Source organism: Micromesistius poutassou (genome assembly GCF_964030765.1).
Source record: "Micromesistius poutassou genome assembly, chromosome: 2".
Taxonomy (NCBI): Eukaryota; Metazoa; Chordata; class Actinopteri; order Gadiformes; family Gadidae; genus Micromesistius; species Micromesistius poutassou.
Window position 1 is genome coordinate 23,286,175 of NC_140272.1, and position 15,982 is coordinate 23,302,156.

The window sequence follows — 15,982 nt, forward strand, 5'->3', positions numbered from 1 at the left end:
CCCTTGTGCTCTGGTCAGCTGCCCCACCTTCCTCCTCATAGTCCATCAGTATGATGACCCTTGTGCTCTGGTCAGCTGCCCCACCTTCCTCCTCAGAGTCCATCAGTATGATGACCCTTGTGCTCTGGTCAGCTGCCCATCTTCCTCCTCAGAGTCCATCAGTATGATGACCCTTGTGCTCTGGTCAGCTGCCCCACCTTCCTCGTCTAAATCTGTTTCTCTGTTTTCATGTGTCTTTTAACTAGGTGCTGTCTTTCTTGGCCAGGGCTCATTTGTAATAGAGACTACTGTCTCAATGTGAATACCCAATGTCAAACTAAGGATTAATAATAATAAATGTAAACCCTTCTCTATGGGTACCCGGCCCACCTTCCTTAGAGTCAACCAATAGTGTTAACCTTCGTACTTGGGTTAACCGGTCATGAGGGAGAAGACATCCTCTCAGGCACTCTTCTGCTGGATGAGAACACAGGCAGCTCTGTGTCTTGGGTAAACATTACTTGAGTTGATTATTGACATCTGCAATGTGGGGAGGATCTGAAACGGTATAAATAACTCTTGTCAAACTGTATTCTGGACTCACTCTGCTAGAGAGGAGTCTCATGTATGCACGCATTAAAGCTAGGTTAATTGTCTACAAGTATTGTGTGCTTTTTGCATTTAGAAGTCTCATCTGTCCTAGACGCAATATCTGTTAAAGGAAATTGCCACGACACTCACGTGTTATATTAAGAGCAGGGAGATCAGACGTGTTGTCAATTTCTTATAATGGAGTAATTTGAAACTTATGTCTGATTTATTGTTTCATGTCATTCATTTGCGGGGAAATGTTTTAATATCTGGAAAGTGCATCAGCTTGACACTGATTAAAAGAAGAAAATAATTTCACTCAAATGCGATTCAATTATCAAAATGGTTAAAAAAAAAAAAAAAGCCCTTAATAAAGTTTGTTACACAACAGTATAGACCATACTAAACTACAAATACTTAAATAAACGGCCAGGTCAAAATGAGCACACAAAATAAAAAGGCTTGCAAGTAAAATTTGATAGACAGGCAAAGAAAACAAAAGTATATCACAAATATTCATCAGAATCCAATATCCTATGTAATCAAGGCCCCATGGTGCGAGAGCCGGGTTCGTATCCCCAACACCCACTGCCTGCATGTGGTCGCAGCTCGCATCCCACATCATTTCAAAATGCCTGCTGTGCTCTTGAGCGCATCAGACACACCAACACCATCATATCTTAAAGTGACATTGCTAACAAAACGGTTTGTTTACCAGCAGCACTTCCCTTGCAAATTAAAAAAAAAAAAAAAAGTAATAACACATAGTTCCTTTCCTTGTACACATTGTCACTACTTAAGACACCAATTTAGATTGTTTTGCGTCAGATTAATATATATATAAAGCAAATTCAGGGCGCCAATATCCGATGCCCGTTTTTGGCGAGAGAACAGCGGTGGAATTACAATCAACGTCCAAAGCGTCGCACATTTAAGAGCAGAATTCAGAATTCATAAACAAAGTCTGGAGACTGACGAAGAGGGCATAACAAAAGAAAGTTAAGATGCATTGGGAAAGCTTTGTGGTTTCAACAATTCATATTTAAAGCTTACAAAGATGGCAATAGCATGCAACAGTATGTACCAGTAGTTGTGTACTGAACTTTCGTATTAGAAAGGTACAAAGGCAGCATTCATTGATAACCATGTTCAACTATACCACCGAATGTTTCGTTTTGCAGTTTTCTAGAATGAAAACGGTTAACTTTAAATGCCATGATTCTGATAGATTTTTTTATGTGCATGTTGTGAATATGTTTTATTGACTATATCATGTTTTCTAAGGAGTATAAAATTATCGGGCCTTTTATTTAGCCTGGAAATCCAGCGCAACATCTAGAAAGCTTTAGGGTCTGGCAACGAGTGATGAAAACGGCCCGACTCCAGGGGCTGCGTGTGACGTATCCAGACCAGCGGAGCTAACCAATAGATAAGACTCTCGCCGTATCCGGTCGGTAAAACAGCAACGCTTTTGGCCCGCCTATATCAGATACACCGATGTGATTGGTTAATGTTCTGGGTCAGGGGCATCAGGGAGTGAGTATGTTGCTCGTTCCCAGAGTGACTCGCCGAGCAAATTCAAATTGTGCTCTCGCCAGAACTCTGGGTTTCCAGGGTAGGCCTACCATTTATTAACAATCGGTACGGCACAAAAAAAAGTTACTATTCTGTTTTGAACAAAATGACACAAACAATTCTGTTCCCAAAGACAGACATTGCAAATACCGACAGACAGATGGCCAAAAAAGATTGAATGCCAAAGGCATATGGGAGATATGACGACGAGAAGGTCAAAAACAATGTCCTCGCTCTGCTCTCCTGATTCCATCAGATCTTCTGAACCAAAACGTTCCAGAGATCCCGTATATATAAACCTCCGGAGAGACGAGTGTTCTGATGGGAGAGGGAAGGCCGGCCTTCCCTCTCGGTCTCCGTCATCAGGAGTTCTCCTGACTCCTGCGTCTGCGTTTACTGCCCACCTCCCCGCTGCTTCTTACACTTTCATCCTTCCTTCGCTTCTGCTTCCCAACCTGCGCAGGAACATGGAACAGCACTTTAACCTCAACGCACCTCGCTTCAGTCGCTGTTTAAGGAGAGTTGCTGAAATACAACATTTGTATGAAATGTAAATTATGAGGTGACATGCTGAATATGATTGTGGGTTCTTACATAAATCACTGTCCCAACTGTGAATTCCCACTGAATGGACTCTAGGTGGCAGTATACTACCACAGAAACTTGTAAAAGTGAATTAGACTAATCTTTTTGCAGATGCAATTCAAGTTTAATTTCTCTAAATTAATAAGCCCCAAATATACATACAATTATAATGCCAACGTTGAATATAAATCTGAAATTGCATCGCCCTTTTTATTTTACGTAAAATCACAAAGTCATTAACTACAATTAGTGGAGTCTGTGCATGTCCGTCTTTCCTTCGATTTACTCAGTTTTGAACGGACAGAGATGTGGTCATTTAATCTTGTTGGACATTACATTGGTATCAATCTTAGTAGGAAGGCGACGCGTTCCTTAACAGCTGTTGTTTTAACATTAACATTTGCTATGAAAAGAGAAGACGGTGTAAAACGATTCTTCACGCTGCCCATTCATCCCGTGGCATTCACTGACCTTTTTATCGTGTTCCGCGAATTTCTGGAACATGTTGGCGTAGATCTTCCTGTCCCGCTCTTTGTGCTCCCTCACCTTGCGCTGGCAGGTGGTAATCTGAGCCCGCGCCGCCCGGTTCAGCGCGTTGACCTGCAGCACCTGGCGAAAGTCGGCCATGGCCAGGCCGAACTCGTTCCGGCAGAGGCGCGCCTCGCCGCGGCGGTACAGCGCCTTCTCGTTCCTCGCGTCGAGCTCAATCACCTGCAGCAGCCGCAGCCGCCGCCGCCGCACAGGAAGGACCACGTCAACAACTTCTCACTCACGTTCTCGTTCAGTGCACACGACCCCCGGGCGCCGCTCGGGCCCTCACGGAGCCCGCAGCACATCTCTGGACCTGGAGGCTGGAACGTTCTACGGAATCTTCCGTGGAGGAAGACTACGTGGAACGTTCAGATGTCTAGAAATGTGCTGTGAGGGCCCGATCCGTTAGGTTGAATTCCCAGAGGTCGTCCATCTTAATTATGTCTCTGCTAGGGGGGGGTTCCCAGCTGACACACACACACACACACACACACACACACACACACACACTCACCCAGACACACACACACACACACACACACACACACACACACACACACACACACACACACCCAGACAAACACACACACACACTCACCCAGACACACACACACACACACACTCACCCAGACACACACACACCCACTCACCCAGACACACACACACACACACACACACACACACACACTCACCCAGACACACAGACACACACACACACACACACACACACACACACACTCACCCAGACACACACACACACACACACACACACACTCACCCAGACACACACACACACTCACCCAGACACACACACACACACTCACCCAGACACACACACACACACTCACCCAGACACACACACACACACACTCACCCAGACACACACTCACCCAGACACACACACACACTCACCCAGACACACACACACACACACTCACCCAGACACACACACACACTCACCCAGACACACACACACACACACACACACTCACCCAGACACACACTCACCCAGACACACACACACACACACACACACTCACCCAGACACACACACACACGCCTAAGGGCAGCGGGGAAACTGGAGCAACCAGTAGGAAGACGGCGGAGGGGAGACCGTTACATGCATACCAAACGTAAAGCAGCATCAGAGGGAATCCTCAGAGCACAGAGAGAACGTTTCCTTTTCTTTGTTTGCTTTGGCCGTTGGCCTACTGCCGTCTGTTGATGTGCACGGCATAGAGTAGTTAAAGCTGGTGTTCAGAAGAAGAACGGGTCCTAGCGACCCTGTGATCCTACCACAGCAATCGGTCGCCTTTCTGAATAAATGATGGATTATGTGCTTTTGTTCGTTTGCTCAGCTGGAACTTGTGTCTGACGAGGGGCCTCCTCCGTTAGGACACTGCAGATGTTCGGTAGATGAACTGTTCCATGTGCAGTGAGACCCCCGCTGTGCAGTGAGACCACCAGCGGCAGACGGCCGGTGGCAGACGGCCGGTGGCAGACGGCCGGCGGCAGACGGCCGGTGCCCACCTTGTTGCAGTTGTCCACCACGTGGGAGAACTCGCGCAGGCGCAGGTAGCACAGCGCCAGGTTGAGCTGGGACTGCAGCAGGAACTCCTGGATGGTCTTCTGCTGCTCCTCCCCCGCGCCGCACTCCATCTCCAGCCAGGCCACGATGCGCTGGTACTGGAGGACGGCCTGCTGGAGGAAGCCCGCCTGGCCACGCACAGAGGACCGTCAGCTCGTCAGCGCCTCGTCGTTACGTACGACAGGTATGAGAAACGTCGAGGACTTTACCTTGAAGTACTGGTTCCCTTTGTGCTTCACTTTAGGAGACAGTTCAAGTTTCTCTTTCAAGTCCATTTCCCACGATTCTTTGGCCTTGAGGAGACACACAGGTTAGCATCACGTTACACTCTGATGGAAACGGATTGTTGCCGCAAAATGTACCACAGCATGATGCAATATGTTCACTGGTATGCATTTATTCACTTCATTTACTTATTAACATCGAAATTGAAAATATTTCTAATGGCTGTTGAAAACATCTCTGTGCGTCTCTAGAGCGGGTTCACCTTTTTGAAGTCTCTGAGGGTGACTTCATAGAGCACGTCTTTGTTTGGTCCAACCTTGAACTCCGGCTTTCCTTCTCTCCCAAAGCCGTACCTAGCAGCACAACAATCACTCAATCTGACAAGCTTTGCTTTCACACTTCAAGTGTTTCTTATGGCATGGAGTCAAGGGCAGTGTCCCAAAGTGAAGGCTGCAGTCTTGCTAGAACGCTTCCTTGCGAGTCGCCGCCTATTTTAGTTTTGGAGCGCGTCCACTTTTTAGTACTGCTCCAGTGGTAAATGTTTTAATTGTTGAAATTGTTATTGGCGACCGTAGTTTGTTTAAATACCAGCTCCGTACATATTAAAACAAATCAATCCATGCAAAATACAGCCTAACCCTATATCATTACGCTGCAAAAAGGATTAAAAAAAATCACACAGGTCTTTAAGCATCATTTTTCACATTTACAGGATTAATCTATAAAAAGCAATACGGCACAAAATATTTCTGAAAACGTTCAAATAACTTAAAGCCATGTGTATCGCTTTCCATCCGCAATTTTTAAATACCCTGCGCAGCGTGTGAACGCAAAGGATTGTGGGTATTTTGGCTTATTGAGGATCCAGCGATGCATCCTTGAAAAATCCCGGAATTCTCAAAATCAAAGGACGCGTGAAGGGCGCGAATGTTCGAGTGTTCTCAACATTAGACGTGTTTCGAATCAAGCATGCGTTGCGTTGCCTCGCATAACATAATGCATTCTGGGATAAAAACATCAGCAGTGCTGGTGACAACTTCCATATGCGCCATATGTCACATGACTTTAAAAACTCGGGAGCACCGGGGCGACGCCCTCCGTCTGCTTATCTGTGCACACGGCCTCATAAGACCCGCCCCTCAGCATATCTAACCTGGGTTGGAATCACCACGAGGGAAATGACACGAGTCCTTTCAAAGGGGCGTGGCCAAGCGATGCTCGTTCAAACTACGGCCGTGCGCCGTGTCCGACCGGACGCGGCGGAACGCGACGTGTTTCTGACTCGTTCCGGGGGATCTCCTCAAGTCTCGCGCTGCGTGCGCTCAAATGCAGACGCTCTGAAGCGCCGTCGTTGGAACGGTGCTCGTCGGCGTTCTACGACGACGTAGCGACGGCGCGCGGCGCCTGGAAGGCGTCTATACGCTGACTCTGTGTGGAGTCGCGGCGCCCCGTCGCTTTGGGTGAGAACGCGGCTTTAAAGGGCGACTGCTGAGCGTCCTTCTCTCTGGGACACGGCCAGGAGGCCGTTAGTTAACGTGAAGTGAACACTGCAGCAGAGCTGGAGGAGGGCCACGTCGTTACTTGGATTGAAGCTGGAGTAGACAGCACTCTCCTTTCTGCATCTTCTCCATGGCCCGGTCCACTCCCAGAGGCACCTGCTGGTCCTGCGCCTCGCCCACGATGAAGCGGACGTCCCGGGAGTCGAACAGCTGGCCGTCGCAGCGTCCCTCCAGGTGCACTGTGAAGGCACCGCCGTTCAGCCCTCCTCCTGCTCAGTCACTGAAGCGTGCATGCGTGTATTTCTGACAGTGGCTTAAACGCCGGGAGAGGTTTACCGTCGACGGTGGCCCCGTCGTTGGGGTTGGTGAAGCCTTCTCCCTTGGTCTTGATCCTCCGCGTTACTCCTCCGTCTTCAGTGAGCTTCTCCCCCTGGAAGTCCAGCAGCTCCACCTGCCGACACACCATCAAGAAGAGCTCCACGGTCAGGGGATCCCTCCCTCTACCATACACACCGCCACACACCCTCTGAGAGTCAGGTATGGTTGGAGTGACGTCAAGGCAGCCATACTATACTAATGTTACTATAATAATACTATACTAAGGTTACTATACTAATACTACAGTAAGGTTACTATACTAATACTATACTAAGGTTACTATAATAATACTATAGTAAGGTTACTATAATAATACTACAGTAAGGTTACTATAATAATACTATAGTAAGGTTACTATAATAATACTACAGTAAGGTTACTATAATAATACTACAGTAAGGTTACTATACTAATACTACAGTAAGGTTACTATACTAATACTACAGTAAGGTTACTATACTAATACTACAGTAAGGTTACTATACTAATACTACAGTAAGGTTACTATAATAATACTACAGTAAGGTTACTGTAATAATACTACAGTAAGGTTACTATAATAATACTACAGTAAGGTTACTCTAATAATACTACAGTAAGGTTACTATAATAATACTATAGTAAGGTTACTATAATAATACTATAGTAAGTTTACTATACTAATACTACAGTAAGGTTACTATAATAATACTACGGTAAGGTTACTATAATAATACTATAGTAAGGTTACTATACTAATACTATAGTAAGGTTACTATAATAATACTACAGTAAGGTTACTATACTAATACTACAGTAAGGTTACTATAATAATACTACAGTAAGGTTACTCTACTAATACTACAGTAAGGTTACTATAATAATACTATAGTAAGGTTACTATAATAATACTATAGTAAGTTTACTATACTAATACTACAGTAAGGTTACTATAATAATACTACGGTAAGGTTACTATAATAATACTACAGTAAGGTTACTATAATAATACTACAGTAAGGTTACTATAATAATACTACAGTAAGGTTACTATACTAATACTACAGTAAGGTTACTATAATAATACTACAGTAAGGTTACTCTACTAATACTACAGTAAGGTTACTATAATAATACTATAGTAAGGTTACTATAATAATACTATAGTAAGTTTACTATACTAATACTACAGTAAGGTTACTATAATAATACTACGGTAAGGTTACTATAATAATACTACAGTAAGGTTACTATAATAATACTACAGTAAGGTTACTCTACTAATACTACAGTAAGGTTACTCTACTAATACTACAGTAAGGTTACTGTAATAATACTACAGTAAGGTTACTGTAATAATACTACAGTAAGGTTACTGTAATAATACTACAGTAAGGTTACTCTACTAACCTCAAACAGTAGGGTTGCGTTGGGGGGAACCTTTGGGGGGTTCCCTTGGGCTCCGTAGGCGTAGTCCTGACGACAGAGCAGGGAGCAGACCTCTCCTCTCAGCATGCTCATCACACTGCTGTCCCACACCTTGATCCCCTGGCCTGTGGGACGCTCAGTGAGGAGGACGTCTAGAGCCTGAGCTACTGCAGAGACACTACTATTATCATCATCATCATGGGTCACTTACTCTTTCCTAAGCTGAAGGAGAAGGGCTCCTTGTGGTCCAGACTGGAGTCCACCTTCTGGCCGCTGAGCAGTCGCCCGGTGTAGCGCAGCGTCACCCTGTCCCCCAGCATGGGGCGGTCCCCGGCCACGCCCCGCACCTTCACTATCTGCAGGAGGAAAACATTCATTCCCTTCCCCACGGACACAAGTGTGTGTGTGTGTGTGTGTGTGTGTGTGTGTGTGTGTTTACTATATAGAATCTGGGGCCGTATTCACAAAGCTTTTCATCTTACCGCTAGGTTTTTGCGTAGGAGTTTTTTCTTAAAAGTAATTCACAACGCCGCTGAGACCTACTCATACTAAGAATAGATCAGAGTGAACTGAGAGTCACGCCCCCCTGACGTCGATTCTCGTGCACGAGTTCAGAAGCGGTCAGTACGGTGATTGGCTGTTGAGTGCCGGCGGTCTCCGTGAAACTCATCCCCAACGTCCCCACAACACAGGCTACAAATGAAGTCCTATCAAACAGTTCTGGACAGTGCAGTCAGCAGAATACACGCATCACGAGACGTTTGGTCAGACCACCATAATGACGTTGTATGCACGTTAAAAAGAGAGAAAACAATAAAAATACATGAATTGCATTATATCAAGGAGGTCATTAAAAGCACCCTGCTAACTATTATCTAATGAGCATATTATTATTTCTATCACTTACACACTTTAAATATCAGTCCATGTTCAGTCCTAAGCCCAACTGGTCCCAGGACCAGTAGCTACTGATCTGATTATAAACTCAATACAATAAATCATCTTACAATAAATGATTAGATAGCAATCATAAGTAAGAGTAGGCCTAGTTCTATTATGTTTTACTTCAAACCATTTATTACTATTACTATTTGAAATAAATAATGATTAAAGTGTTGTATTACTATTAATACATGAGACAAAATGACAAATATTGATGGTTTAAGTGATTTATATTTATAAATTAAATAATTAAGGATGATGAAAGGTACATTTGTAACATTTCCCCCGTGTGTTTTAACCATCACTGATGGTTATGATATTCCTAAATTGTCGACATTGCAAAGTTGCATTTTCCCTGTTGCTAAATATCAAATTGTTATTCACTAATTCAACCACAAGTTTGATACCCTCACAATTTAACCTATCTCTTTATTAATCTCTTTATTAATTCGCAGTCCTCCATTGTCTCAAACATTTCGACTCGCTGCAGCCATTTCCTGATTCTCTGTGAATAGGTCTTAGTGAGTTAGGAGTCCTCTCCAGGACTTTTAAGCTCTCCTAGACTTAGGTGCTACTTTGAGGCCTAAAATACAAAAAAAATAAAATAAAATTAGGAGTCCTAAATGTAAGACTGACACGCCCATTATTTTAATGAGTTTCTCCTAAATTCGCCACTTCAGAGCTACTTTTAGCCCTAAGATTCTTTGTGAATACGGCCCCAGATCAAATATAAGAGCCATATAGTTATTTATAGTTTAGTCAGTTAGCACACCAGTGTGTTCTAAAGTGAACGTACCTTCAGAACTCCTTTATCCTGGCTAGACGTCACGTCAACACCCTTTACAGCAAACAAGGCCACGGATGATTGGCCGTCAACATTCAAGTCCTGATCAGTGGTCATCTTGTTCTCTGGACGTCCCACGCATACTGGCAAGAGTAACACAAGAGGGGCCTCAGTGAATGACCAACACAAAGTCACATTAGACCGTTACAGTTGAGCAACCCAAATACACCCAATACAAATCACAAGGTTACCATTGAGTAACCCAAATACAAATGGTGGTTAGGGATCATCACAAAGATAAATCACGCTGTTAGTAGCAAAGATAAATGTATATACAGCCCATGCCCCCTCTGGCGTTATGGAGCACTTCCAACATGATGACACATGGCAATACGCGTCTCCGTTTCGGGAGTATAGAGGCAGAAGACTGTTGTTGGTAACTATGTATTTTTGATTATTCTTCAGTAATTAATGTTGAAATGATTGGTCGTTACATTTTGATTAGCCTACGCTACGGTATATTTACGTTTATTTAGCACATTACTACAACTCTTGAGTCAACACAAAATTGTAAAGTTTGTCAGCAGAGCCGTTGTGCCCCGCTGACACGGCGGTGACCTTAACACTCATCTGCCAAACCATGTTGATTGTTTGGAAATATGGAAATATTTATATTAAAAATGGTGGGACAGCGGTTGTCGAAGGTTGTTGTTGTTCAGAGTTCCCTCTGACTCTGCCCCCCCCTCCCCCACACACATCCCTCTTACACACTTAGCGTTTGATGTTGTCCTTGCACTTAAAAATAGTACTTAACGTTGTATAGCATCTTATCCGAGCTACCTCCGTTCTATGAACATCCTTACTGTACCGACAGCCTTATATTGTTTCTGTTGCTTTTGATAAAAGTGTCTGCCAAATGTAAATGTTGTGGACGTGGGTGAATGAATGACAAAATCCTGCATCAGACATTAGAAAATCAGACAATAAAGCGTGGACATTTCTCAGTATTTTAAGTAACTTTTGTGAGTTTTCAACAGGGATTGAGAAAAGGCTGTGGCGTTCCCTGATGAGTGAAGGCCTGGAGCAGCCCAGAGCCCGAGGCTGCTTCAACCAGACATCAACCAAGAACACTTACTGAGTCACATCAATTACACACAAATAAAAGTGTTGATTAATGATGAGGTTGATTTGGATTGATCATAGCACGACTTCTTCTGAACTTAATTAATTGTAGTACGATATTAATTGCGTTGGATTGTGTTGATAATCCATTAGAAATGTTCCACACAAAGTGCCCTCCAAAAACAAACCAGAAGGATTATTAAAACAATGTCCTCTTCTGAGAACAATGTGTCACCCCGCCCTGTACTGTACCCTAATCAAACATGACACAGATAGAACTACAATACAAATATTTATAATACTAAATACATATTATTACGGTAAAATAACAATTAAGTACAGACTTAATTAGTCCAAATATGATGCAGAAATACAACCATTGTACGCAGAAACATAACAAATTGTTAACAAAATGTCAAAAATAAAGAAATGTTATAACATAACACATATTTTTAAAACATATTTTTTAACAAACATAAATGGTCACAGATCCTGAAATCCGAAGTTAACTATTTGCACGTATTTATCCATCCTGAGTCCCCTAGCTTCCTGAACACAACCCGACACCACAACACAAATTAATACTGAAAACAAGTCTAAACCTGTCAATCAAACCATACTCTCTAGAAACAACAACAGTCAGTCTCAGAATACTATATCGGCCATTTCATTGTTTTATAGTTTTGCCAACAACTTTTATTTCAAATGATAGATTATGGTGATGTGTAGCAGAGCACCTCTGAAACACATGTTCATCCTTTAACTATAGTTGACAATAACATGTGTAAGTTTGTTATCCTTTAACTATAGTTGACAATAACATGTGTAAGTTTGTTATCCTTTAACTATAGTTGACAATAACAATAAACAATAACAGGTTTGTCCTGCGGTGCTCTGTGTGCACACATCATTTTCCACGCATCATCACTTCAGTCGAGGTGACAGTTTCAAAGGTTGCACTTTGTTTTCAAACACATTTACTTTCACTATCCATTACACTCCCTTACACAATCATCATATTCACTTAGACACACTCAACAACCTTCTTTATGGTCCCTAGAATCTTTAAAGAAATTGGGAGACGTGCTTTCAAGTCTAAAGCAACCTCAGACTGGAATGATTTGCAGTATTTCATTCAGATCGATTACTTTGTTTCGTGCCTTTAAGTCTTCTGTCCTTAAATCTACTTGTTCTTGATTTTCATTGTACATACTTTTACTTTTAGTTCAAGGGTAGACTCAGTACTTCTACATTCTAGTTGGTCTGTTCATTTATTGTGTTGCTTCTTCGTCTGGTTACAGACGTCACGTGTGACAGGAGCAGTAGGTCTGCTGCGGGCGGCGGTGGGGAGCCCTAGTGTGCGTGTTCTTGTTGCCGTTAGTACGTTGATTGTTTCATGTTGTGTAAATGTCTGATAACTTGAAAACAAGATGCTGCATCTCAAGCGGTTTATCCTCCGGTTCAGTTCTGAGATAAATCTCCTGATGCGTCCAGGGGCCGGGCTGCAGTCACCTGCTGACCTCAAAACAGCCCCAGCACACTGTCCACTCATCGCATACGTTGTAAGCCGTTTCTATTGGATATTGTTTTAGTTTTTATTAAATTCACAATTATATATACTCCCATATCAGACTCTACTGGATACATAAAATAGGACACACTTTCTATTTAACAAGAAGCTGTTAAGTTTCTTCAAAAATAAAATCGATGTGATGCAAGTTCAAAGCGTTGGGATTCTTCAGGTGTTAGCCTAGCGGGCTCCACGGTCCAACAGCCCCTTCTTTTCTACATTCACTTATTTAGGGCTTCAGTTCACATCAATTATTATTCATGCAACAAAATTCAACCATCTATCTATTTTAATGAACATAGTTCATAGTAGTTCAGAGTTTAAAGTTCATGTTTTGGAAAGTTTTAACTGACAAATAATGAGAAAAAACGCGATAGAAAATGTTTGTTGCTGGCGGAAACGCTTAGCTCTAAGTTAAAAGCAGCATGGACAGACAGAGAGACGGCGTTGTTGAAAGGCCGTTGATCAGATGAGAGATTGTGCGTTTGGCAGAGCTGTTGTTTCACTTTGTGGACAGAGATGACTTGGTTCATTTTAACACTTTGGCTCCACAAATTTCAACAAAAAACACACAAAAACATTTTCAATTGTTTTTCAGGACAATTTACTGGTTTCTTGGCCACTGGGGACATATTCCTGTGTTTTAGAGACAAAACGATTTAAGGAATACATTTACATACAAATATTTAGTTTTTAATCTCCTGTTAGGGAGCTGAACAAATAAATACATTATCAATCACATGGAGAGATGTTACAATCTGGATATGAACTGTTTATCAAATGGGGAGATCTAGACTCAGCCTGTTTACAGATCAATAACTTAATCTTTAAGGACGCAGATAAGGGGGCACTTTAGGAACTGGCTATCCTTTTTTTTTTAATTGAATTGGTAATAAACCTGAGATTGATATGCCTACAGATTAATACAAGATCATTAAGAGAGAGTTGTTTTTTTGTATTTTACTCATTGAAATGTCTGTTCAATGACTGATATCCTCTACAGGAGGAAATTAGGAAGGAATAATATTACAGTATCAAAGGTACAGTTCAGCTCATGTGCCTGTGCGTGCGTGTGTGTGTGTGTGTGTGTGTGTGTGTGTGTGTGTGTGTGCGTGTGCCTGTCAGAACACTGTGTCCCTTCTATTCAGAGCGTCCCTGCACAGTCGGATGTTGTTAACCAATCAGATGGTCAGATGGTGTTAACCAATCAGATGGTCAGATGGTGTTAACCAATCTGAAGTCAAGTCAGTCTCAACACGGCATTTATTTTTACAATCAATGACATCATCGTGAAAGTAACAAAAGCGTTTCAATCTGCTCTGAAGTGTATAAATCATAATACATCATAACACTATTGTGATGTAGATCTACTTTTTAAACAGACATTTCCTTTTTCAAAATGTCAATTCTAAACCCAAAAAGCCACTGTTGCACTTTCGGCGAGACAGCAGACTTTGAGAGGGACTCATAAAGCAGGTAATAGAGTTAATGGGACTTATTTCCTTGAGCTGTATCATCTAACCACTGTCTGCCCAGCAGCTCCCGGCACACGACAGAGCATTAGTGAGTCGCCTCCATCGTAGAAGATATCTTACGGTTAGGCCAAATGCAACCTGCCATTACCAGCTTGGAAACGAAACTAACAGAGAGATCGACCGAAAGCTTCAAGTCATACTTACTATATAATTACATTGTATATTGTAAGTATATATATATATATATATATATATATGTATTATACATACATGATATGTATGTATAATGTATAATTACATTGTAAGTATACATGTATAATTACATTGTATATTGTAAGTATATATATATATATATATGTATGTATAATTACATTGTAAGTATACATGTATAATTACATTGTATATTGTAAGTATATATATATATATATATATATATATATATATATATATATATATATGTATAATTACATTGTAAGTATACATGTATAATTACATTGTATATTGTAAGTATATATATATGATTACATTGTATATTGTAAATAATTACATTGTATATTATAAGTATATATATAATTACATTGTAAGTAGGCCTATATATAATAAATAAAATACACCACAACATGTTTTCTTTAACGTGTCCCACACTCCCTGTTCTCACTCATTTCAGAAACCTCCCTGACTCTGCCTGCCGTTATATTTATACATTTTTTACATTTCCGTGTGTGTGAGAGAGAGAGAGAGAGAGAGAGAGAGAGAGAGAGAGAGAGAGAGAGAGAGAGAGAGAGAGAGAGAGAGAGAGAGAGAGAGAGAGAGAGAGAGAGAGAGAGAGAGAGAGAGAGAGAGAGAGAGAGAGAGAGAGAGAGAGAGAGAGAGAGAGAGAGAGAGAGAGATGCCGGGTTGGAGCCATACTAACAGCCTTCCCGTAACGCAAAATAAACATCCAAAAAAATCCCCCAAAGCCACGAGGTCCACCTCTTAAGGCACCGGGAGACGGAGACCTCCCGCCCGGTGTCTGGTGTCATCGCGGTCCCTCTCCACCGAGAGTTCAGCACAAATGGACAAATCTTAGTTTCGTGTACAACCGATTAGCCCATATTTAAAAAGATGAAGTAAACACACATAGGCTGTACAAAATGTATGAACCCGACTTACTGTTGAGCTCCATAAAACACGCCTGGTCCTCCGTCTGATGCCTGATGATCAACTTGTATCCCCTCTCATGTCCACTAACGCGCTCCTCTTTACTTCAGTAAACCTCGCTTCCACATCTCGCCACACGAAGAGCGGAGAATGGAAATGACGCCGAGGAAGAGGCGGGGAGAGCGGGGCTGGAGGGCGTTCGGTGTGATATTAAGGGCAGGTCTTGGAAAGTAGCCACTAAGTAACACAATGTTCCGGCTGTACTGTAGCTGATGAGAACACAGTGTTCCAGCAGACTGACCTGTAACCCGTTGTGTGCCGACACGCTGCCACGGAGAACAGACTGTACTGCAGCAGAGGGGGCGGGCTGCCGTACGAGCCCGGATGAACACTTCCTCAACATTGTTGTGTGTGTCTGTGTGTGCGTGTGCGTGTGTGCGTGTGCGCGCGTGCGTGTGTGTGTGTGTGTGTGTGTGTGTGTGTGTGTGTGTGTGTGTGTGTGTGTGTGTGCACGCGTGTGGGTGTGTGCTACGTGTAAAGTGCGCCATCTGGAGTAAGTGCGGTGTAACCGGAATTGTGTCGACTGTGAGT

The 15,982-nt window shown here is 42.6% G+C and overlaps 1 protein-coding gene across 1 annotated transcript; it reads right to left on the bottom strand.

Moving 5' to 3' along the window:
* Positions 1 to 759: 759 nt before the first annotated feature.
* On the bottom strand, positions 760 to 15,670 carry fkbp5 (FKBP prolyl isomerase 5). Its single transcript, XM_084464842.1, has 11 exons — positions 15,404 to 15,670; positions 10,097 to 10,227; positions 8,570 to 8,714; positions 8,341 to 8,483; positions 6,910 to 7,024; positions 6,656 to 6,812; positions 5,337 to 5,427; positions 5,059 to 5,142; positions 4,792 to 4,977; positions 3,202 to 3,441; positions 760 to 2,600 (listed from the first exon to the last, which is right to left on the bottom strand). The coding sequence occupies exons 1-11, from the start codon at positions 15,414 to 15,416 to the stop codon at positions 2,508 to 2,510; spliced, it is 1,398 nt and encodes a 465-aa protein (XP_084320968.1). The 5' UTR covers positions 15,417 to 15,670; the 3' UTR covers positions 760 to 2,507.
* Positions 15,671 to 15,982: the final 312 nt, after the last annotated feature.

Coding starts and splice junctions, on each gene's coding strand:
- fkbp5 (XM_084464842.1), bottom strand. Junction 5,428..6,655: donor CTACTCCAGCTTCAATCCAA/GTAACGACGTGG, acceptor TTGTGCTGCTAG/GTACGGCTTTGGGAGAGAAG. Junction 4,978..5,058: donor AAGGGAACCAGTACTTCAAG/GTAAAGTCCTCG, acceptor GTGCGTGGCCAG/GCGGGCTTCCTCCAGCAGGC.